Source organism: Lotus japonicus, chromosome 5, assembly GCF_012489685.1.
Source record: "Lotus japonicus ecotype B-129 chromosome 5, LjGifu_v1.2".
Classification (NCBI taxonomy): Eukaryota; Viridiplantae; Streptophyta; class Magnoliopsida; order Fabales; family Fabaceae; genus Lotus; species Lotus japonicus.
This window is the reverse complement of record NC_080045.1, coordinates 52,572,760-52,597,364: the sequence shown is the minus strand read 5'-3', so window position 1 is coordinate 52,597,364 and position 24,605 is coordinate 52,572,760. Positions and strand designations below refer to the sequence as shown.

Here is a 24,605-nt window from a genome sequence, read left to right as displayed (position 1 = left end):
AGACCAAGTTGACAATCAAACAATTAAAAAGTACAACGGATGCAAGAAACTTTCATATTTTAAAGATAGTATATTGGAAAAACATAAACAATAGCAATAAAACCTGAAAGAAGAAAAAATTGAAACAAAATCAATTAAATGTAAAATAAGAACAAATACTTCATTGTGTTAGATTAGAAAAAAAAGTCATTTGGTCGATTTAGTTGATAATGAAAATGCGAAAGAAAGTAAGAAACATATTTTAACTGAAGATTGAACTGTCAAAGAAATGGAAGCAACATCCTAAAATTGTGCGTGAAAAACAATGAAACACAAATAAAGAAATGAAAAAGGAGAAAACGGAATAGAAGTTAAGAAAATATCATAATAATGTTATTAATCCATAGAGAACTCTTACCGGATGTACGATGATGATGGAGAAGAACATCAATGCTTAAGAATGAAAAATGATGATGAATAAGAAGTGGATGATAAAAAAGAAGAGATGAAGTAGAAAATGTTCTAACCTGACAGAAGATCTTCTTGTGTAGGGATGGAGCTGTTGGAGAATCCAAATGTGAGAGATTTCTTCCAAATGAATAGAGGTTATGGAGATCAAGATGAGAAAGATGAAAGGAATATGAAAGTGGAATGGAAAAGTGTTTCACATATGTGAGAAAAAGGAAGAGACTCTTGATATTTTTGTAACCACATTCAATAGTTACAAAAGCAACAAAGAAAACAACCAAGAATGTGAAAAGGTTTCTCAAAGGGTTTTGTAAGAAAATGATGTACGGTTAGGATTAGAAGCAAACAACGATCAAGATTGGTTTCATAATTAATTATTCACAAATTTACATATATGCCCATGAAAAAATATTCACTCATGTGCATTCATTCATTGAGTTACTATCTTACCCTTAAAGTTGCAAAAAATCCTCCAACTTCCCTTCTAAAGGATTATTAATATTAATTAAGATTGAATTAATAATTCAAAAAATGAAAACTAAGTATGTTTGCCCTATGGAATTCCATAACTAATAACATATACATAATAATAAGTTCATTTAAAATTGTAAGGACGGTCAAGATCAAAACTAATCAACGGTCATGATTGATTTCCAAAAAATTATTCTACAAAATTACATAAAGACCCATGGTAAAATATTTATTCATGAGTCATAGTTTATTTCATGACTATTTTACCCCCCTTGTTGCCAAACTTTACTTTAATATAATATATAGATAGATAGATAGATATAGATAGATAGATAGATATAGATATAGATATCTCGACCAAAACAAAAATAAATATATATATTAAAAAAATTAAACTATGTTGTGCAATTCTTTTCAATATGAATATTATTTTTTATTCAATATTATTATCTTATGTTATATATATTTATTGTAAAGTAATATTATTTAATTTATAGCGGTAATATCGGTTGGACCACGGTTCAACTACGGTTGAACCAGTGAATCTTGAACCAATGCCCTCACTGGTTTGATCAACGGTCCGGTTTTAATATCCTTGGTTTTTAGCACAAAAAAGATGAATGTGTCACTTATTCACTTAATTATGAATTTCCAAACTAGCAAAATTTCAACTAGGTTTTATTTATTCACTCATTAATTTTTTATTTTCACGTTTGAAATGTAATGAAATATGCATTGACTACATCGTATTTCCCATGCATTTCTTATTTTTAGTTTTTTAAGGTATCTTCAGCCGGACAACCATGAGATTAATCCTCTCATGACTCGGAAGTCACATTAAGTAGGTAAGCATCTCCCAACAAATCATCTCCATACGTGCAACCCAAGGATCGAATCTTGAGCTAGATGGTTAAGGAGCTTAGCTATTTACAAGTTGTCCTAATAGTTTTTTAAGGTATCTCCGGCCGACAAAGCATAAGATTAATCCTTTCAAGACTCAGAGGTCACATTAAGTGGATAATTAAGTCTCTTCAAGAAATCATTCTCCGTATATGTCACACATGGATTGAATCTTGGGCTAGATGGTTAAAAAGCTCAAGTATCTACTAGTTGTCCTAAGCCTAATTGATTTTGTTCCCACTATTTTTTTCATTTATTAAATTTTTACAAGTTGTACTCGACAAATGTAATTCTAGTATATTTTGTCTCTTTTTCTCATAATTTTTTTTCTTTGGCTTAATGGTCAAATTAGTCTCTAAGTTTGTAAGCGAGTTTGATTTTAGCGCCAGTAGTTATACAAATAACTGACACTAAACATCATTTTTCCTCACAAAAACTAAAATCAAACTCGCTTACAAACTCACAGAGTAATTTGACTATTAACCAGTTTTTCTTTTTATATCTTCGTCAATCCTCCACTACCTCAATTTTTCTCCACTATTTGTTTTCATCACACATTCTTGATCTTTTAATCTTTTATTCCTTCTTTTAAATATCTTCAATGTATCTCACTTCTCCGTTGTCAAATTATAGTGTGCTGAAACGTGATTCTAATGGAAGTATGGAACGGTGAGTTTCTTATATTGCACTCATTAAACAAATGTAAGAAAAGGTACAGGGTTTTATAAGTTACCTTTTTTTTCTAAAGGATCCCTAAACTAATTGTATTATGTGTATTTAGTAAATCAATTTCGTAAATGATCAATAAGCTAAGCTACTTTTCGTACTCCACGATTCATTGATGTTCTAGACTATCTAGTTGATGATGCTTTTCTATAAATCATTTATGAATTCACTAGTATAATTGAAAGTAGTGACTAAATTGGATCCATTTCTGTAAGTTCCTTATGATAAAATTCAAAGCATGTTGATGTTCCCGTTAGTTCTTTATTATATATTATATATCTCAACTTCAACTTATTAGGCGATTAGTTTTTTTTATAAGCCAAATGATGGCATTCAAAACTAGCACAGGAGTGCTATAACCCGAATACAAAAAAGTAATGATGTTACAAGAGATCACATCACTACCAGAAAAAAACAAGCACTAACGAAAATAAAAGCCAGCAACCAAATTACAAATGCTAAAAAACCAATTATTCCCACAAAGATCCCAATCCAAACAATCAGACACAGGTGATTAACTTTAGTAATCACATTTTAAAAAAAGAATGAAGTAGATCATTTTAAAACCTCGCGAATTGTATTTTCGTTCAAGAGTCAAGACTAAATGACCATACTAAGTCCATTTTTATTAGAGTTAGTTTAATAACTTACATTAGCCACCAAAATTATGAAAATGATAAGACATGAGAAAAATGTAAAAGTAACAAACTAAACAAAAATCACTTAAGAGTGAATGATTTGGTTATGGTGACAAGGCTAGCCGAAATGGAGAATAGGATTTGCTTGCTTTGTTGATTTTATATTTTGTTACGTGAATTTTGAGCAAATATGTTATACTCTGCAATATTTAATACTTTGAAGCCTTGAAATCTCTCTCTTTTGAGGTATTATTCCCCAATGACAAATACATGTCTCTGTAATTCGCATAATCACTTTATTCTAATCACCTTTCATTAAAAAACTAGATAACTAATTTCTTATTTTAAAAATAATACTTGAATTTTCAAGTGAAACACTTGTGCTAATATATAAAGGTATTAGAGATGTTAATTTATTTTTTTTGTCATTATATTTTTTTTGTTCATAGGAGAATATTGGCTGTAGGAGGCCCATTGGACCCATATTTTTTTTTGGCTAGGTTGAGTATCTCAAATTCAATAACTCACTTTTAGCTAATTGTAGACTGGCTGGGCCAGGTCAGAACTATGTTGTTTACGTTGACAAAAAAAAAACTATATTGCTTCCAAGAGAGAAAAGTTGAAGTAGCAGAAATGTGAATGTTAACATGGATGTGTGAGCACCTACAAAGAAAAGGATAAGCAATGAGCAAATTATATGAGATATTAGAGTGATACATATCGTAGAGAGAAGATGACGAAAAATCGATTATGATGATATGGGCATGCATGTATAAAGAAGGTATATAGAAGTATCGGTGAGAAGGGTTGATATCATGATTTTTAATTCCACAAAGAGAGGTAGAGAAAGACCGAAAAGGACATGAGAATATATTTTTAAAGATAATTGAGCTAAATGACGTATGTAATTCATATAGCCGACTTTACTTAATGGATAAGACTTTTGTTGTTATTATTGTATTTAAACTTTGGTGTTTATATTTGTTTTAATTGCTTTGTGACTTAAGATATTTAAACAAATTTACCATTGCGTGCGGGTTTTGTATACATTTAAGTTAAGGTTGTGTGGTTTAGAAACACATTTAAGTCAAATTTTCTTGTGTTGTTATATACAATTCAACTATCCAAGTGTGATTTGAATTAATTAAAAAATTCTAAGACTTAAATCATTCGGTTGATTTGGGCATTTTTTACCCATGAAAAACAAACTATCAATGATCACATGCTTCTATATGTATGAAAGAGACATGGTTAGAAAATGTTCCTATCTTTAACTTCTGAGAGTATCTCAAGAAAGTAATTTATCATCTATCCAAAAATGTTTTCAATCTTAAGGACTGGCCCCACCATTCCATTGGCTCTATCCACAGATATAAATGGACGAATATCAAAATTTAACAAGTTTGTCACTTGTGTCGGTAGAGAAGAGTGACTTACAGGTAAGGAGGTAAGTAGAGGGACACATGCCTCAAACTAATTTTATAAGGTAAGGCCACTGAGCAAATTAAATAAATTATTGGCAAGTGGACTATGCACTATTATTTTTTTCATTTTAGAAAAGGTTTACCAATGGGCACTATCTTATGTTTTATTGTGAGATGTGCATGATTAAAGAGTAGTCTAACTCTTAACTCAGAAAGCTACAGAAGAGCATTAAATTATAATATGTTAAAAAACGACTTGACTCCTTTTTATTATTAATTTACTCAAGAGAAATAAAATAGTCTAGTTGTCAATGAAAAAAATTAGTAATTGATATTTCATAACTTTGACTAAAAAAATAAACATGCATATAGTAAAGCAAATTTATGCACTTATTAGTTGATTAGAACATACCACTTGCAAGTAATTTATGGTCTCAAAGCATGCACTAACATATTTAATGGTGATCGAAACTGAACTCACATAAACTTTCAATTACAAATGATTTATTAGTACATGCTTTCATTTATTTTTGTCTTAATTGCACTTTCATCTCCCTAAAATATGAAATATTGTCATGTCAATTAAAAGTGACATGAGTTGAGCAGTTACATACTTACATGGTGATTTTTAATTGACATGTCAATATTTTATTAGTGAGATAGAAAACGAGATACAGTTTTGAGTACAAAAGATTTCAAACCAATCCTAGATAATTGTACTTTTCACTTCATCACTTTCTAATGTATACATGAATTCACCACCACCTTCAATTGAGATAACAGTTAATCAGAACTACTCAAGAGAATTAAGCTTAAGTTGGCCAAAATTTGGCCATTTTCTTACTGCACTTTTATAAATTGATTTTGATCCCTTTTCCTGTACTGTTATTGATCATAGTTCATTTTGTTTCTGATATTACCTGTGTTTCCTGGTTTTGCAGATTACTGATGCCTGTTAGCTATCAGTTGCGGACTTGGGGATGAAAACTTGGATGGTGGGATCCAAGAAGGTCCTAGTGAATTAGAAAAGGTAGCTGATAGCTTACATGCAATGCAGACATTAACATATATAGTTCGTCCGTGTGCTAGTGAAATTTTAACCTTTTATTAAGCTGGATGAGATTATGTTTTCTTGGTTTATTTTTCTTGTCTTCAGATGTTAATATCTACTCAAGCGGAATTTTAAATAGGGATTTAGCTCCTTTGACACTAGAGCATCATCTTATGCATTCAGAACTTAACACCAGGGATTTAGCTCACTTTTCCTTCTCAAATGAATACATTAAAAATCTCACATCAGGTTAAGATGAGATTTGTTTTACAGACATGTGAACCGAAGTAGTGAAGCACTGAATATTATATAACCTTCAATGGTGTGTCAAAAGCACATATTTGGCCAAAGAATAAAGCCAAGCGTTGAATTTCACATGACACATGATGACATGAATCCAATTAATTTCAGAACAGGCCATGTGAGGGTCAGTGATTGCCTTGCAGGGGCAGTGTGTCCTGTCCATGAAATTGTTTTCAAACAGGGCAGGGTGCAAAATAAAACAAGCAGTAGCATATTATATATCAAATGATCCTAAAACCTTGCACATTTTCTACCACTAACAGCAAAATTTAATGAACCCCCCACAAAAAAAAAGACTAGGAAACAATAAAAACTGAAAACCTTAACTAGCCATTAGCAATTTACATGATGCTGCAACTCTCAGTGTTCTCATCACTGAAAACATGAGTCATTGGATCCGTCATGGGGTGCGACGGCATTGGCGGTGGCCCCATGTAGTTCATGGATGGATGTGGCCTCCCATACATCATGTGTTGTGGGTACATGTTCATGTTTGCTTGCTGCTGCTGCTGTTGTTGTTGTTGTTGTTGCAGTTGTTGTTGCTGCATCATCATAGCCATGTACTGCTGTTGTTGCTGCTGCTGCTGCATGTTGTATGGGTTGGGTTGCATCTGCATACCTTGATAGTAGCCACCGCCGTTCATGGCAGCCGCCCCAGCCGGCAACCCTTGCACCGCCGGCATGTTCCTCATCTGGCCCATTGGACCCATCTGGCCCATTGAACCCAATTGGCTCATTGGATCCATGTGACCCCCATTACCATTCATGTTACCACCATTACCATGACCATGATCATGGCCATTTTTATTGCCCTTCCCACCACCGCCACCGCCCTTGCCACCACTTTTACCATGACTAGGGATGTCAAAATCCTGGAAATCAAAGTCAATTTTATCCAATTTCCCTCCTCCTCCTCCTCCACCTTTCTTTCCTTCTTTCCCTTTGTTGTTTCCTCCTCCATTGTTCTTGTTCTTGTTCTTGTTCTTGTTTGCTGTCTCACCTCCTCCTCCTCCTCCTCCCTTCTTGCTCTTCTTCCCAAGGCCTAAAAACTTAACTAGAAAACCACCTCCATTTTTGTCTTTGGTTTTCTTCTTCTTATCACTACTACTATCTCCCCCACCTCCACCTTTCTGCTTTCCCTCTTTGCTCTTGTTACCTCCATCTCCATTACCTTTCTTCCCCTCATTGCTGAAGTTTCCACCTTTGCCCTTCATTTTTACAGGTAGGTCAATGACTTCACCTTTCTTGGCACCCCCAAAATTCCCTCCCCCACCACCCATCATAGCATTATTCCCTTTATGGTTGTTCATGGCAGCCCCATTCATCATCATCATACCAGCAGGCCCTTGTGGCCCCATGAGGCCCTTCCCCATCATAGGCATCATCTTGTTCTGCATAGGATGCCCCCCAAAGCCTTGGCCCTGTCCATGGCCATGACCATGACCATGTCCATGACCATACTCTTCTTCTTCATCCTCTTCATCATAATCATCAAAATCTTCATCAAACTCATCATCAAAATCCTCATCACTGTCATCAAATTCATCTTCTGACAAGTTGAAGCTGACAGATTTCTGGTTTTTGGAGGGTGCTTTTAGATCCTTTGCCCCTTTTTGATTTTGGAACTGTGAAAGTTGAACACCACCACCACCACCACCACCACCCTTCTGACCCTTTTGATTCTGAGACTTGTTGTTGTCCTTCCCCCCTTTGCTGTTATCAATTTGCATGTTCTTGAACTGAGGGTGGGTAGGGTAGTTTTGATTGAACATCATGCCTTTCTGGCCACCCCCACCCCAAAGTTCAGCATGCTTCCCTGAACTTTTCAGCTTTTTTATGAGCTTGGCTGGATCTACATGACCTGACACCAACACCTTCCCTTGCTCAGCATCTATGTTCACAGAATACACACCTGGATCACAAAAATCCATCAGGGTTAACGACAAAATTGCACAAAAGTAAACAGTTACATCAAACATAGCTCAAAAAGAAAAAAAAAATGAAAAAATACAAAAACATCAACAGAGTAAAGTTGCAATCTTTGAACATGTAAACATCTAACTAAGAAGAGTTAGGAAACTGGGGATGTGTTAAGCAACATGGTAAAGTTGAGATAGGAAGCATATAGAATGAGAATTTCAAAAAAAAAAAGAAGAAAAGCAAAAGAGGTGGTGATGCTGAAAATGTACCATCAATTTTCTGCAGAAGTTTCTTCACTTTCTGCTCACAGCCATCACAATGGATGTTAACCTTCAGAAGGCAACTCTAAATGGGAAACCAACACAGCACAGATCAGTTAGTAAAAGTTCAAAACTTAACTCCAAAAACTAAAAAAGGAACATGTTAGTTTTCAACTTGTGTAGAGAAAGAGAACTCAAAACTAGTAACAAGTGTGTACCTGAATTTTCATCATGTCTTGTTGTTTACTCATCTTTGAAGCAAGTTCTTGCACAAAACACAGAGATGTGAGTGAGTGAGTGGATATGTAGTGAAACAAATGAACTAACAGTTGGTAGGAGTGGTGTTTGAGATATTTTTAAAGGGTATTGTTGGCATGAACTGGACACACTTCTAATATCCGTACTGTTTAGGCACAATCACAAGTACAGATCACATTTTACAGAGAAATTAAAAGGAAAGAGAAGAGAGAAGGTGTTTGCTGAAGCTACAGCTAGGAACTAGGTTAGCTTCTATGTCTATGTGTTGGCTTTATAGTTTATAGTTTATATATAAAACTTGCTTTGAAAGTGGTCTCACTGACAGCTTAATACTGCCATTTTTGCTACTTCATAATTAGATGCAAGAATCTTTTTTAATATTTTCTTTCTTTTTTTAATAAAAAGACAGAATGGCTAACTTTTTCAGTTTCTTGCTTATTCAGCCCATCAAATTCTGGGCCGGCCCTCTTCATTTAGGCCCATAAACAAATTCATATACATTTTAATTTTTCAAAATATAAGACAATAATTTCGCAGAAAATAAAACAACTATGATTTTTTTTTTCTCAAATTCAATAGTTTGTATTGAATACAAGAGGTATTCAACATGTCCCCGTATGATAGCTCAAGTGGTAGGAGCTGGGGGGGCATATGAGTTGGGTAGGAAGAGGTTCAAGGATCAATTCTTGACGACTGCAATTTATCTTTCCGATGTAAAAAAAAAATAGGTATTCAACCTCAAAAGTTTATTATGTGATCACGTTTGTGATTTCACCAACACTAAATTAAACATGCTCATGACTTGCTTGATGTGCAATGTGAATGGGGGACTTAATTTGCTGTTGGATTGCATCATACCTTATGTGGTTGCGTTTAAGGTAGAACATAACAATCTATATCAACTTCCTTGCCTGGCACACTTGGAAGGTGAGTCAAATAACCACTTGACAAGTTCAATTCTTCAAAGAGATAACTTGGCCTGCGTTACTCAACCATGTTCCTAATCACATTATGAGTTGAAATTTGAATCCAAATTATTGATCAGCTGCTACATTTTCATTCAACTTTTATGTGAAACTTGGATCATGTTATTTTGGTTGTAGCATCCCAGAGCACGCTTCACCAATGTTTTGATTCTCTTACTTCTCAACTTTGTAATGATTATTAAATTATCACTTTTTCTAACGTATATGTTTGTCCTTCAATTTCAAAGTCTGTGTTTATCAATTTTAATGTCTTGTGATGAATCAGAACATGTTTTGTTTTGGACTTTCTCAAAGGAAGTGAAACAGCGTGGACCAGAAGACTCGTCAGTCAAGCTTAAATAGTCATTCTGAAAATTTGGGTTCGTGTGTAAAAAGCAAAGTATGAAACAAACACAGTGACCTCTCAAAAACAAAAACCCATCCCAATAACATTACACTGATGACAAATAATAGAGCCAATCACTAGACTCTAAAAAATGGACACTTTAATTTTATAAAAAATTGGAGGACATTGAACAATGATCTTCTGTGAGTTTGGACCCTGCTTTTCCAACCAAAATCATTGTTTGTCTTCATCAAAAGACTAGATGGTGGAACTTTGCTGTCCCCATATCGCACTTTTTATTTAGAGCGGTGATCCGTGTGAACCGACCTTTTAAGAAAAACTTTGTTACTTATTGTTTGTGGTAGTTTCTAACCAACCTTTACAAATTGTAGAATTTACTTTTTCTTATAAATTGTACAATTTGTGACGGTTTGAAATTGTCATAAACAGCAAGTGTCGGGTGTTCCAATAGTTCATGAATCTTTAACGCTTTTTTAATCCTTTTTAATTTTGAAAATTTACTGTGAAAAGATATTGCAATCTTCAAAAGAGAACCCCACCACCACCACCATGGGGAAAAACACCGTCCAAAAAATCCAAAGTTTATCAAAATGCTTTTGTTTTTGTAGGTTTGGTTTCATATAATTCGGTCACTTTCTAGTTCTTCTTTTTTTCTTTTTCCCACTTTAACATGACTATTCAACTAGTGTGTGCTAATCAATGTTCATTTTTGTTAAGTTCAAAAAAAAAAAAGTTCATTTTTGTTGAGCTATGCAAATATATTATACAAATTGTACTTGATAGGGCAAGTAGGCAACTACGGTGCATTTTGTTTTGTTTGAACATCTTGTGAGCAATTGGTATATATGAAAGGAATAGAAGATTCGCAGATCAAAAGGTACCTACTTCAGTGAGATGATTTTGCCTCTTGATCCTTAAATAATAGGGGGCTGCCACTCACATGAACGCATACAAACTCTTTTTCAAGTTATATATGATCAAGTGACCAAAAAAAAAGTTACAGATGATCATGTCTTGGATAACCTATAATGATTGGACTTAATATATATATTTTCATGAGTTAATACCACTTTGAAATTTAATAAGAACATTGTAGTTTGCACAATATTTGATTAGCAGAAAAGAATAATGGATAAAAGAAAGGAGGGGAGGAAAAGAAGGGTGGATAATATATCTTTCCACTCTTCGAATTTGTTGTACACAATAGAGAGTAAATAAAGAAATATATGCACAACTGCAGTGTGAGAGAGATCGAAATCACACGATAATAGTTCTCTACCTGACTAATAATGTCATTGAACAACATATGATGCAACAAACTACACACACCGTTATATAGGCACAACTTTTGCTTGTTGCTCAAGTGCCTCTTCCCCTTATCCCAACAACGCAACCATTCGAAGGCATATCCAAGAGATAACGCATATTGCTACATCCTCGAATCAAGGAAGTCACTAAGAGTAAGAGGCCCAGACAATCAGTCACAACACTAGTCCCGCACCCACAATTTCCCACATAGGAGACATGATGGACATCTCGCATTTCAATGAAGACAATGAGTCCCTTCCGATCCTTATTTTTAACTCTTTATTCATCAACCTTGATATCTATACAGCTTCTAGGTAGCTTTCAGAAGCCACCTACGGTCAAACCCTACATAGGGGTGACCGGCCCCTAGAGTACTTCAACGCTTTCGAAAGTGAGATGAGCAGCCTTGGAGCCCCGCATGCATTTATGTGTCAGATGTTGCCACAAAATTTACAAGGAGTTGCCCTCGCATTTCAATACCGATTATGCTCCTCTAAACGCCAACGTCTAACATATGTCGGGAAGGCCTAAATGATGAATTTGTGAATATCCCTAAGCCAACAAAACCTTGTAATGATGAGATTTCTTACGATGTAAGTTCCAATATCGAAATGGTGCACACTACACACCCCCAAATTTACAAACTCTAGGCATGCTATGCTTGAAGTCGCTAAGTCAACCCATCTAATTTAATCCTTGAAGTGGGCTCGACTCAAGACTGATAAGTTGGCCTAAAGTCCATGTCCTTTAGCATATAACTCTTTACTATATATGTTTGATTAGAGGGAACAAGAGGGAGAAGAGAGATTTTAATCATATTCCTTTACTTGATTTAAAAGTAAAGAAAGGGGGTGTATGAATTTCAATTGCAAAAATTTGCAACTTTTGTCGGTTCTTCCAAAATAGGAAGATGTATGTCCCCGCCCTCATTTTGAAACACTCATTTGAGTTTAATTTAAGACATTTTCTTTATTTGGATTCGCCCTGAGATACAATATTATTTTTTCACATATAACATTAATTAGGAGACAAATGCTAGCAACACACTCTTTTATACTTTTCTTGTACTTTATTCCATCTACATTCGTTTCTATTAAACAATCTAAGGTTCACTTTCTTTTGAATAATGGTTCCTTTCACACCTCAAAGATGAGGTGGAAGGAGGTGGAGGATGAGAGAGATAGGAAGAAAAGAAAAAGTAAGAGAGAGAAAGTATAAGATATATTTTTCTTTTTGGTAAGCCAAAGAATTGTATTCAAAAATAGCACAAGAGGTGCTAAACCCAAATACAAGAAAAGAAAGAGAGAAAAATAAAGAAAGAAAGAAAAAAATAAACAAAGTTTAAAGAACTCATCTGCACAATCCAAACCAGATTAAGTTCCCTTACAAACTTAAACTATTACTCCAAATAAACCAAGAATGCCCCAACATATAGCAGCAACATACAAACCCAAAAAGCAACCACGGCAACAGACGTCCAACGCTAAGAATGCACAGCAGAAGAGAAAAAATACAACCCAACCTCCACTCCAAACGTACCACGAACAGTAGCCAAAAACCCATGTCCCTAGCAAAATTCAAAGAGAAGATAGGCATATGACTGGATTTGACTTCCATTCATATAATGAATAATGAAACTCCCTCACTTTCTCTTTTAACCAATGCCAAGTTCGAACCTGGATTAATTCCACAACCAAACCACCGTCCCAAACCCCATCCTTGAAAATAACACTGTTACGAGTTATCCACAAGGACTAGCAAGACGCCATCCACACTGTTACCTCAGCAAGTCGTTGTTTCTTGTTTCTGCCAACAAAGGAGAACTGGCTAAAAAGTGATTCTGATGAAGATGGCAATACAGTTTCAAACCCCAACCACCGATAGACAGCATTCCAGACATCAAAAGACCGTGAGCACGTACAGAACAAATGATCACAACACTCTTCTATACGATTACAAAAAGGACAGAATACATCCACCTCTGCCGGAATGACACCTCTCCTCCTTAAATTCACCTTGGTCGGGATCCGATTTAGCAACATGCGCCAAGCAAAAGCTTTGACCTTTGAGGGAGCAAATGCAGACCAGGTTGATTGAAAATCGATGTCAGACACTCCTAAATCACTCACCTGCAAAAAAGAATAAGATGAGTTAACTGAATAAGCACCCTCCTCCCCTGGCTCCCACAACCATCTATCCGGCCTCCCCTCCTGCAAACTACCATTATTAATAATATTCAACAGGGTATCAAACCACAACTCCTCCCTCCCACGCAACGACCTTCTCCATTTAAAATTCTACTCTCATATTTGTTTTGAGACAAATTATACAACCTGTGAAATCTCCCCTCCAAATGTCCTGACCCAAGCCAATCATCATGCCAGAAACTAGTTGCATCCCCATCCCCTAGTGTTTTCCTAATTCCCAATTCAAACCAGTTATCCTCTGAACACAAAGAAAGAACACCCCTCCACCAAGGGGAAGAACATCTACCACCAATAATTTGGTATTTAATCACCCTGCACCAAAAGCTATTTGGCTCATTCAAAAAACGTCATTTCCATTTGCCAATAAGAGCCTTATTAAAGGCAGACAAGTCATTTATCCCAAGACCACCAAGTTCTTTGGGCTTACAGACATCAGACCATTTTACCCAAGCAATTCTTCTTTCCACATCTGAGCCACCCCATAGAAAATTATGCATAAGCCTGGTACACTCCTTAACTATCCCCTTTGGCATCTTGAAAAAAGAGAGAAAGAAAAGAGGCAATGCAGTCAGAACACTTTGAATGAGACAGATTCTCCCTCCAAAGGACACTGTCTTCTGTTTCCATCTAGTAAATTTGTTTCTGAATTTTTGAACAATTGGCTCCCACAACTGCAAGCTATTTATTCTACCACCCACCGGTATCCCCAAATACACAAAAGGAATTGTCATTAGCTTACAATTCAAAATGGAGGCAAAAATGGACAAGGAACCCCCTTCAACAGCTACCCCTGCTAGTTTGCTTTTATGAAAATTGACCTTGAGACCAGAAGCTAACTCAAAGCATCTCAAGACACATTTGATTACTGTAATATTTTGAACACTTGCCTCCCCAATAAAAACAGTATCATCTGCAAATTGCAACATAGAGATTGACAAGTCACCTTCCCTTCCAAACTTGAACCCCCCCAAATCATGGGTCAATAGCCTGCTGAAAAAGTCTATTTAGACCTTCTGCAATCACCAAGAATAAAAAAGGGGACAATGGATCACCCTGCCGAAGACCTTTTTCCATTTTAAATTCAATACCAGGACTTCCATTCACCAAAAAAGAAACAGAAGCAGACCCAAGACAACTTCTGATCCAATTAATCCATTTTCTACAAAAATTCATTCGACCCAACATATACAGCAAAAAATCCCAACGGACAGAGTCATATGCTTTCTCATAATCTACCTTAAAAATTACAGTTGGTTTCTTGGATCTCTTCGCCACCCCAACCGCTTCATTTAAAATCACCACACTGTCCAACATATTTCTCCCCCCTAAAACTGCGAACTGATTATCACTGATCACCTTCGAAAGCACCTTCTTAAGCCTAATAGCCAACAATTTTGACACAACCTTATACATACAACTAATCAGTGAAATCGGACGAAAGTCATTAAGACTAAGAGGAGAGTCAATCTTTGGGATCAAGGCAATAAATGACGCATTACTACCTCTAGGCCACACACCCCGCATCCAAAACTCATCAACCACTTGCCGAACCTCCACTCCCAAAAGCGTTGTATAAATCTGAAATTGAACCCATTTGGTCCCGAACTTTTATCACCACCACACTCCCACACAGCTTCCTTTATCTCAGATGCCTCAAAGCGCCCAATTAAGAAAGCGTTATCCTCAGCTGTGACATATTTGAAAGGAACACCATTCAATTTCAACCCTTCCAAGTTGTCAGCAGTAAACTTCTTCTGAAAAAAATTGCTCACTTCATCTTTTGCCTTCCTCGGGTCCTCCTCCCAAGAACCATCAATCACAAGACCCACCATAGAATTTGATCTTCTCCTCCAATTAACCACGGAATGGAAATACTTAGAATTTTGATCCCCCTCCTTCAACCATCTAGACCTTGCTTTCTGACACAAAAGAGATTCATGAAGCTTTAATACTGACCAAAACTCATGCAACAAATTTTTCCGCTCTTGATTTTGTTCATCAGACAAGCCTGCTTCCTCCTCCAAGATATCCAGCTCATTAATTCTGATGACTGCCAAGTTTCTCCTGGTTTTCAAATCCCCAAATACCTCACTGTTCCAGAGTTTTAGCTTTGATTTAAGAATCTTCAATTTTTCCTTAAGAGTAAAAGCGCCCCAACCATTTACATGTGCTTCCCCCCAAGATTGCTTCACAAAGGCCTCAAATCTATGATCCTGAAACCAACAATTCAGCACCCTGAATGGTTTTGGGCCCCACTCTTGTACCACACACCTCAATAGCAAGGGGCAGTGATCAGAGATATCCCAATTGAGAACAAGTTGCGAGCAATTCGGCCAAAGATTGAGGCATTCATAAGATAGCAAAAATCTGTCAATCCTACTTTGTGCTTGTCCATTCGGTCTAACCCAAGTGAATTTTCTGCCAACAAGAGGAACATCAAATAACTTCATCTCTGTAATGAAATTGTTGAATTCTGAAATTTCCCTTCGCTGAGACAAAGACCCTTCTGAGATTCCTCTTCTTTCCTCCTCACTTCTTACTGCATTAAAATCTCCTGCCAAACACCACACAGCAACTGAAATACGCCCCTTCCAAGCTAACAAATTCGCCCACAAAACTCTTTTCTGTTCCAAACTGCAGGGGGAATAGATATTAACCAGCACACAAGTTATCACACTCCTGAAGCGAAAAGATTCCCCTTTTCCAAATACATAACAGTCCACCTGCCCGACTTACAGCGGGTTGAAACTGCCAATCAAACTCAGCATCCCCCCACAACTGAGCACACAATCTATTATCGATGCTTTGAATTTTTGTCTCCTGAATACACAAACACTCAACCTGCTCCCTGGTTACCAAATCACGAATCACCCTTCTCTTGGCCGGATTACCCAAGCCTCTAACATTGAAAGAGAGGATCTTCATTTAACACCATCAGAACCCCTGTCAAGAACTGCAGTAGCACCTGTATCAGCACCACGTGCATCCCTTTGTTCCAACTGGACTATCTGTGAAATTACTTCTTCCTCGTTCCCAAGAAAGGATACCCCCAATTCTTTTCCTTCTTTCCAAATGTTTCTTGCTTCAACATCTACATCCTTTAGCCAGAAAGACACTGGGCAATTTATTAGCCCCGCCTCTGACAAAGAATTATTGTGAGAGCTAACCATCTGTCGAACTTTTTGGCGTGCTGCCGCACTTCTCACCATCCACGAACCTTCCCTCGACACCGACATCCTTGCACTGGGACAAGAATTCGATGGCACAACATTCTCACCCAACGTTGCTGCCGCACTTGAGTGGAGAACCACAGCCAAGCCTTCCCCTGAATTTCTTGATGTTGCGCCCTCTGTTTGTTGAATTTTTGGTTCAGTCTCGCCCCGTGATAGATAATAAGATGAGAGAGATAGAAATAAAAATAGGTGGAAATGAAATGTATAAAATATGAGGTGTGTATATATCATTGTTGACATTCAACCTAATAATTCTGTAGATTTTAAATAATAACTAAGCACATGATTGTTAATTCATGAAAGATATGCTTCAAAATTGACATGACACAATGGATCCCGGAAATATCGCACCTAAAATCTAGTTAAAAGCCAATTGGGGATTTGATTTATTCACAGATATTTCCTTGGTTGGTGGCTAATGGCGATAGAATTGACAGTTTCATGTGATCGCATACAGGTAACTAACAACACTGGAGCTCCAAAACAGTACAGTGAAAAATCTGTTTTCTATTGAACACAAAGCACATTATGTGTAGCAAAGAAAGCCACGCAACTTGTATAAAGTTCAATAGATTGTAGGCTGAAAAACTCTTTTGGCCCCTAATGTTTCAAGTTTGTGTCAATTTTGCTCATACTGTTTCTACCCCTCATGTTTTCAAACAGTGCACCGTCTACCCCTCCGTCAGTCAGACGTTAAAAAACTAATGAAATGAGCTGATTTAACTTTTTTTTATATTTTTTGGACCTGCCACGTGGAAATTATAAGTGAAATTGGAAAAAATGGGGCATGAGAGATTCAAACTCAAGACCTGTAAGTAACAAAACATGCATTTAACCAGTTCAGTTAGATACATAATTGATATATACATCAAGCAAATTTAATTTATATCATTTATTTAATCATCATTAACTTCATATACTCATCTTCATCTCTCCAATTCATTCAGGAACCTCTCCTGAGAAAGCCTGACTGACGGAGGGGTAGACGGTGTACTGTTTAAAAAATTGAGGGGTATAAACGTTGACAAAAATAGAGTAGAGGCAGAATTTGCAAGAAACTTAAAACATCATGCATCATGCATGACTATTTTACTTATATTCAAAGTCACCATTACCAAACTTTGAAATTGAAGTTGAAAAGATTATCGTGCAGTAACACTCATGACCCAATTTAGGCACCACTACAATAGATTAAGACATGATCATTCTCATTTCACACCAAGATTGGCTGCCACTTGCCACACCCTTGACATGGAATTTATAGTGACCACTGACCACTTTGTATTAGTATGGTGCCTAAGATTTGACTTAGATTATAAGATCACCACGGGAGTTAATTCAAAGGAAAAAAAATTTTGTTCACTATATTGGAAAAGAGGTGTGAAGAGAAAAGAACATAACACACTGGCAAAGAAAATAAGAAAATGAAAAATAATAGAAAAAGCAAAAAAAAAGTAATTAGTAAAACAATTTAAAAAGTGAGTGAAAAAAAAAATTCAATAAGAAAGTAAGATATGGATTAACCATAGCTGCAATTTTTATGTCAAAAAAAATCATAGCTGCAATTTTAATTTTAATCAAATATTGTAAAAAAGAGTTAGATATGTTTTTGTTTGTTGTAAAACAGTGGTAAATTGAATTTGATACATGAAAAAAATAAAATCCTAGGTTATAGTTAAGTGGATTGCAATTTGGTAGGATACAATGTAGCAGGATCAAGAACAACCATGTATTTTCCTTTATTCACATGATGGAAGCTGAAAACCATCCATAAAAATGACATAAATGATATGATTGGCGATAAAAATTTAGTCGTGAATTATTGTGCACAAATTGTTCGTCACAAATTATATTATCGAGTAATGATATATACACACCTCATTATTTATACACTTCATTTTCACCTATTTTTATTTTTATCTCTTTCATCTTATCATCTATCACATCTTATACTTTTTCTCTCTTACTTTTTCTTTTCTTCCTATCTCTCTCCTCCTCCACCTCTTTCCACTTCACTTTAGAGGTGTGGACAAATAATTATTGATTAAAAAGGGCTACAAAATGACAGTGACGGGTGTTTAGTGGTGGACATGAGAAGTGAGGTCATGTCCTTATCAGAAGAAACAAGCTACCTTTCACAGAGGGACAGGTGCCCCTTGGAGGCATGGATTGAATTGAGAGGGTAGGAACTTGGGACCCCATATGCAGAAAGGCCAGGTTAGTACAGTGGAGTTGTTGGGTAATCACTTCACAGTCACAAGTGCTTTTATGAGATTGCAGAGCAATTGAATTATTGACCCTGTTGCTGCTAACTGCTTCACCGCATCACAACACCATGTGTGACTGTAGAAGTGGAACCCAGGTACGAGACATCCTAACCTAACCTGGATCCATCATGGGCCGACCCAGAACCATACCCTACCCATGAACACAGGCCCAAGCTCATTAAATTTCAAAACATAATTTTTTAGTGTGACGCTAATGACCAATCCCCCATCGCGATAGCTCACACGGTAAATAACTAGTCATATAATGTGCTTCATTTTTATAGGTGTCAGGTGATGATGAGCAACCATTATACCACATCTCATGATTCAAAAATAGGAAGTTAATAGTACAGTGTTATGAAAGACGACTAACAGATAGTTGGTTCAAATGATACAAGTTTGATTTTCCTTACCTTAAGTAAAATTTTAGTTTTGAATCTTGTATAATCCCACTAAAATGTAAATATTTATATTTAAACATGATTGTTTTTTATGGAAGATACTTAGCATACGTGTTATGAAAGAAAAAAAAAACATACTCTACTATTGAAGTATTACATGTAGTACATATTATACGCTATTATTTATTGAAAAGAATTTTACATGTATAGTTAATTAACTGATATATTAAAGTGATGCAAGCAACAATCCCCACAAGATCCAAATCCAGAGTCACTGTCTCAGTGGTTACTGTTGCTTTAAGACTTCAATAGAGACTTTGAGGCATTGAGATTTGAGACTACTACACAGAGAACAGAGTTTGACTCTGCTTTTATTTTTTTTTACCTCAATATTCCACGGATACTACTGTCATTTTACACTTGCTTGTCGAGGCTGATATTCTCTAATTACCACTTTTGTTCTCGCTTTTTATTCTTTTGGGAGCGTGTGTGGGGGGGGGGGGCATGGCCCAGACAAATAGCCTGAGAGCTTACCATGTTAAGATACCAAGCAACACAAAAAGGAAAAGAAAACATCACATTAATGCTTTCTCCTTCACTGACCCTTTTGACTGATGTGTTTTCCTTTGCTTTCTCGAACAACGATGCAACATTATATGCCCACTAACAGAGTAGCTCGTACTCCAACCCAAGCTTGCTCTAAATTCTTGTGCATGTTCTTACAAGTTACAATCACCATACAAATTTTCTTCTTCAAGAAAAAGTGATAACAAAAAAGTTCAGTTTTGTTACTCGATCAAACAAGTCGGATTGGTAGGGTTTGGTGGTTTTTTCTCACATTGAGAGGTCTTCCCAGTTCTCTCAGCCTTGACGGGGTTTCTCCGTTGTCAAGCTATGTTGGTGTGAGACCTCTAAAACACTCATATGCTCAAAGTGACTAGAAAGCGAGAAATAGAGGATGAAAATATGTATGTTAAACTTTACGAAACCCACCTTTAATAGAGGATGAAAACCCGCGAGAAATATAGTAAGATTTTGAGGGCTGCAAATTGGGAAGTCTGAGGTAGGATGTCATACTGGATATAAGGTACAATGACCATAGAGGGTCGTTTGATTTTCTAACACGCCATTTTACTGGGTCGAGAAGGGTAGACTTGCATAATGTGAGATCTTCGAGCATCGCGTCAATACCTCAAACAGAGAGTCGTTGAATTTAGAAATAATGTGGTAAATCGAGACAGATCAAGTTATACTCTCTATATAGATGAGTGATCGTGGATATGCAACTGGTCTTATAGACGCAATCGGGCATGGAAAGGGTCCAACTGCTTTAATCTTTGTAGAGATCAACAATGACTTAGGGTAATCGACTGTCCTAGTTGGATGTTTGGGTGAATTCTCAATGGTAAACCATGTTGAGTGAGTGATAGTTGTCAAGAGTTAATCGGTTTCTGAGGACTAGCTAGTTGTTATACGAGCCTTAATTCTTGTGGTTGTGTATCGACTTTACTTGAACTGCTCGTCGAGGGCAATGGCTGCTGGTGTGGTTCGTAGGGTTCTGGTTATTGAGTATAGGAGCAATGTACTTTTGTCGTTGATCATAAGGCGGTCACAGATATGAACCTAAATAGGCTCTTGGCCGAATGATGATCATCAACACCGAGTATAGGTGCGTGTTGTCGGGTACTAGAACAATAGTCATTTAACTCCGACTATGCACGGAAGTAGATGCCGAGAGGTATAAATATTTGCTCTTGGCGGGTTGTTGCTTCCAAAACGCGAGAAAGTAGGCGTTTGAGGGGTACCATAATATTGCTAATGAAGGCAAAATGATTGAGTTTTACCAATGAAGGGAAAATTGAGCTTGCTAATGTTGTTAACAAAGTGAAAGGGGGAAAATGTCTCCTATAGTTTTACTAACGAAGGAAAAATTGAGCTTGCCAGTATTGTAGATCTTTTGGACAACAGCTTTGATTTCAATACATGTTTATTTTACTGTATCTTGATCATTTATTACCTGGATGACGTGGTAACAAACTGGGATACAAAACTGTGCAACTGCAAATCCTATGCTACAGCTAGAGAATAGCCTCAGTTTGCTTTACAATTATTCACTCATTTTCCATCCTTTAATCAATTAATACTGTTTGTATACCAAGGCCCTGATATAATATCATACATTCCAATAAACAGGAAATGAAACTTAGATTAAAAAAAAGTAAGTGTCACTCTGAACAAATAATAAGTATTGCTGCTACTGTGTGTGTTCTATTATAATGTGATTTACATTTCCAACATTTGCTAGCTCACAAACTCTCTTGTCAATTGTCATTTGCTAGCTTGGTATTGACGCTCTTTTGAACATTCATGAAAAGGCATCAAATGTTAATCTGACATGCTAAAATTTCAACATAAAAATATTCATTTCAGTCAAACATGTCTTTGAATGTCAGTTGAATTCAACTCTAAAACCTGGAGGTAGTTTGATTAAGGCCAGACAAACAATAAAGATTTTAATAACATTGTATACTTATTTAACAAGCAACATATTAATACATCAATAACGAAGCTGGACATGGTGATTGTTTGGATGTAGACAAAAAAACACTTATTAAAGTTTATCTAATATATTATCTAGAAGAGAATGTCTAATAAGTGCTATTTAGTCTAGACTCTAGATCCAAACATGTATAAATGTATTAGCTCATGGCATTAGCCATCCTACATTTATGTCAAAACAAGATTACAATGCATATTTGAAAATCATTGTTATTAAATTTAAAATCAAAATCAATTATGTAAAAAAACTTTTGTAGACAGCTTCTAAATGACATAATTAACTATGCAGATATGTAAACATGCTAACAATACCTCTCATCAAAGGCTAAAATAAGATGCATATCTTCTCCTTTCCAATACCACCACCATCAAAGACACCTTCATCAAAATCAATATTCTCAACATAGTGAAATATTTTCATGGACTTAAGGTACAAGGTAGGTAGGTAGATAGACACATTTTTTTTGAAAGTAGATACTAGATAGACACATTGTTAGCATATGATGTTGGAATCTTAGCAACTGAGAGGAGAACAGCATGTCACAGATGATTGAAGGGGGGACAATGAAATTAATGAAGCATATTGACTAGCTAGTACTCTAACATTATGAAAAGCTAAAATCAACTTATATATACCATGTAATGCATGTAAATTGGATTTTAGCTGAGAATGGGGCCAGAAGCAGTAAATAAATAAAAGGATGTACTATATATGTAATAATTGACAAGTGAGAAATAAAAACGTCAGCCAACTAATAAGAGGGAATAAAGGGAAAAAGAAAAGGAAAAAGAGGACAAATTTGTTCCCCACACTTTGGCTGTCATTCAAACTTAATTTGAATTGCCAACATTCTAATAAGGTGCACAGAACACGGCTGCGCCTACCGTGGGTTGTTTTGAAACTGACTCACGGTGGTGCAGTTACTGTTCCCCTCCTAAATTACAAAAATACCCATTTTTTCTTTTCATTTTTCTTTCTTCTCCTTTTTTTCCTTCTTGCTCCTTCCACCAACATCATCCTATCACACACCAATCTGAGTTTCTCCACCCATCTAGATTTCCAGATCTGGTTCCTCCTTCTATCATCAGCAAGGTTGCATCTTTCACAGAGAGCCACGTCCACTGAACTTTCAATTTCATGATCTTTCAATATCTTTGAGGTCGGTCACTTGCAAACTTCTTTCATCATAGATCTAATAGCTACATGAAAGTATATATGCCTTGATTGAGATTACGAGCACACGAGCCATCCACAGCATCGCATACAAAGCTGGTAACAAAAATTATGCTTGAAAACGACCTGGGAAAAAAAGCTCAAAAACCAGAAAAATGAAATCCATAAAATTGTACCCCACCTGAAAAAGACGTTGTGTAGTCTACCAGCACCATCATTTGCTCCGACCGTCGGTGAGTCTCTTTGCTTTATTCTCTTCCATGGAAGACTTGATGGAGCTCTTTCTGCATCTTCATCTTCTTCCTTTTTTATTCAGGCCTCAGTTTCGAAGAGAGGAGGTGGAGATCTACAAGAAAACACTTTCCTTTTCTCAAAAGAGGCTCCTCGGAGTTGTCGTCGGAAATCGCCACCGGCAGCGAGGAACAGCGTCGACAGTCGCCGGAGAAAACCGAACAATGGAACTTCTTCTAATCACTGTGGTGCCGTTCTTTTTCCCAAAAACCCTCGAATCTGACCGGAAAAGTCAGACAGGCGGTGGTGGCTCGCCGGGACATCTCCAGTGGCGCATCTCCGGCGCGGTTGCAGTGGTGACACCGTGGTTTGGTCATGGAAGTGAACGACGGTGTTTGATTTGTGATTCTGTGATGATGGTTTTTTTTTTTTTTTTGTGGCTGTGTGGTACTGGATGATCGATGAAGTAGAAGTAGACTACCACCGCGAGCCCCTGCGACCACCGCTTCAGACCCCATCTCCGCCGCGGGCTTCGTCAGGGCTGCATCTTCCTAATGCTTTCCATGGTTGAGTGGTGGAGGTGGGTGGGAAGGGATAAGGATATTTTAGTAAAGTAACATATATTTAACAACTAAATTATTTTAATGGTTAATTGATCTGAGTCGTTAAAATTTAAAAAACATTAAATCAACGGTGAAAAGGTAAACTGCACCACCGTGAGTCAGTTTGCAACTGACCCACGCTAGGCAAAACCACAGAACACAACTCAAAATTTCTTAATACTTGATATGTTGATGCTTCATACGAAAAAAATTAAATATAAATTTCAAGTCAAATTGTTAAGGCCATGCACTCAATATAACTAGAAAGAGACAAATTAAACTTTTTTTTGGTCTAAAGACAAATTAATTTAAATTATTCAGATATAACATTGAGTCCATTTTGATTTTCCAACCATGCCCAAAATCTAACCTTGTTTTTTTATCGAAGGCCCAAATTCTAACCCATCAAACCTTGAGGCCCATTAAAACCTGTCCTAATTGTCAAATTGGACTTGGTCTTGTTGAACCCAAAAACAATTAAAGAAGGACTTGATCTTCTGTTGTGTAACCTTGGGCAACGGAACCTGATGCAGTTACAGCCCAATAAGTTACTCAACACTACTTGATTTGATTTTCATGCGGTGACAAAAAAAAACGATTTTTATACAGGTAGATTGCCATGTTTATTGGTAACAAAGGCTAACAAAGGAAAAATAAAAAAACACAACCAAAAACACCAAAGGCTACTAAGTCTGGGAATAACTAGTTCCTATAGCATTTGCAGGGGTCCAAGACTGACGGGAGGATCATGGATTCATGGACAAGAACAAAATCTCAGTCTTGACGAGCTACGACCTTAGCTAAAAGTATGCACACGCAATACCTTCCCATAGAGTATAGGCAACCTGGACATCCCCTGTCAATTAAGCAAGTCCCTAATATAAAAAATAAGG

At 36.4% G+C, this 24,605-nt stretch overlaps 2 protein-coding genes and 2 long non-coding RNA genes across 4 annotated transcripts; 1 reads left to right on the top strand and 3 right to left on the bottom strand.

Annotated features, from left to right (window-relative positions):
- Positions 1–6,148: 6,148 nt before the first annotated feature.
- Positions 6,149–8,678, bottom strand: LOC130717637 (heavy metal-associated isoprenylated plant protein 34). The gene is made up of 3 exons (XM_057567952.1): positions 8,359–8,678; positions 8,150–8,225; positions 6,149–7,872 (listed from the first exon to the last, which is right to left on the bottom strand). The coding sequence occupies exons 1-3, from the start codon at positions 8,389–8,391 to the stop codon at positions 6,302–6,304; spliced, it is 1,680 nt and encodes a 559-aa protein (XP_057423935.1). The 5' UTR covers positions 8,392–8,678; the 3' UTR covers positions 6,149–6,301.
- A 4,114-nt stretch (positions 8,679–12,792) lies between these two features.
- On the bottom strand, positions 12,793–16,170 carry LOC130719764 (uncharacterized). Its single transcript, XM_057570372.1, has 4 exons — positions 15,982–16,170; positions 14,748–15,869; positions 14,494–14,649; positions 12,793–13,167 (listed from the first exon to the last, which is right to left on the bottom strand). The coding sequence occupies exons 1-4, from the start codon at positions 16,168–16,170 to the stop codon at positions 12,793–12,795; spliced, it is 1,842 nt and encodes a 613-aa protein (XP_057426355.1).
- A 5,006-nt stretch (positions 16,171–21,176) lies between these two features.
- LOC130721111 (uncharacterized) lies at positions 21,177–23,202 on the bottom strand. The gene is made up of 3 exons (XR_009013343.1): positions 23,061–23,202; positions 22,018–22,975; positions 21,177–21,544 (listed from the first exon to the last, which is right to left on the bottom strand). It is a non-coding gene; the product is annotated as an uncharacterized LOC130721111 (long non-coding RNA).
- On the top strand, positions 22,969–23,762 carry LOC130721112 (uncharacterized). The gene is made up of 2 exons (XR_009013344.1): positions 22,969–23,112; positions 23,196–23,762. It is a non-coding gene; the product is annotated as an uncharacterized LOC130721112 (long non-coding RNA).
- Positions 23,763–24,605: the final 843 nt, after the last annotated feature.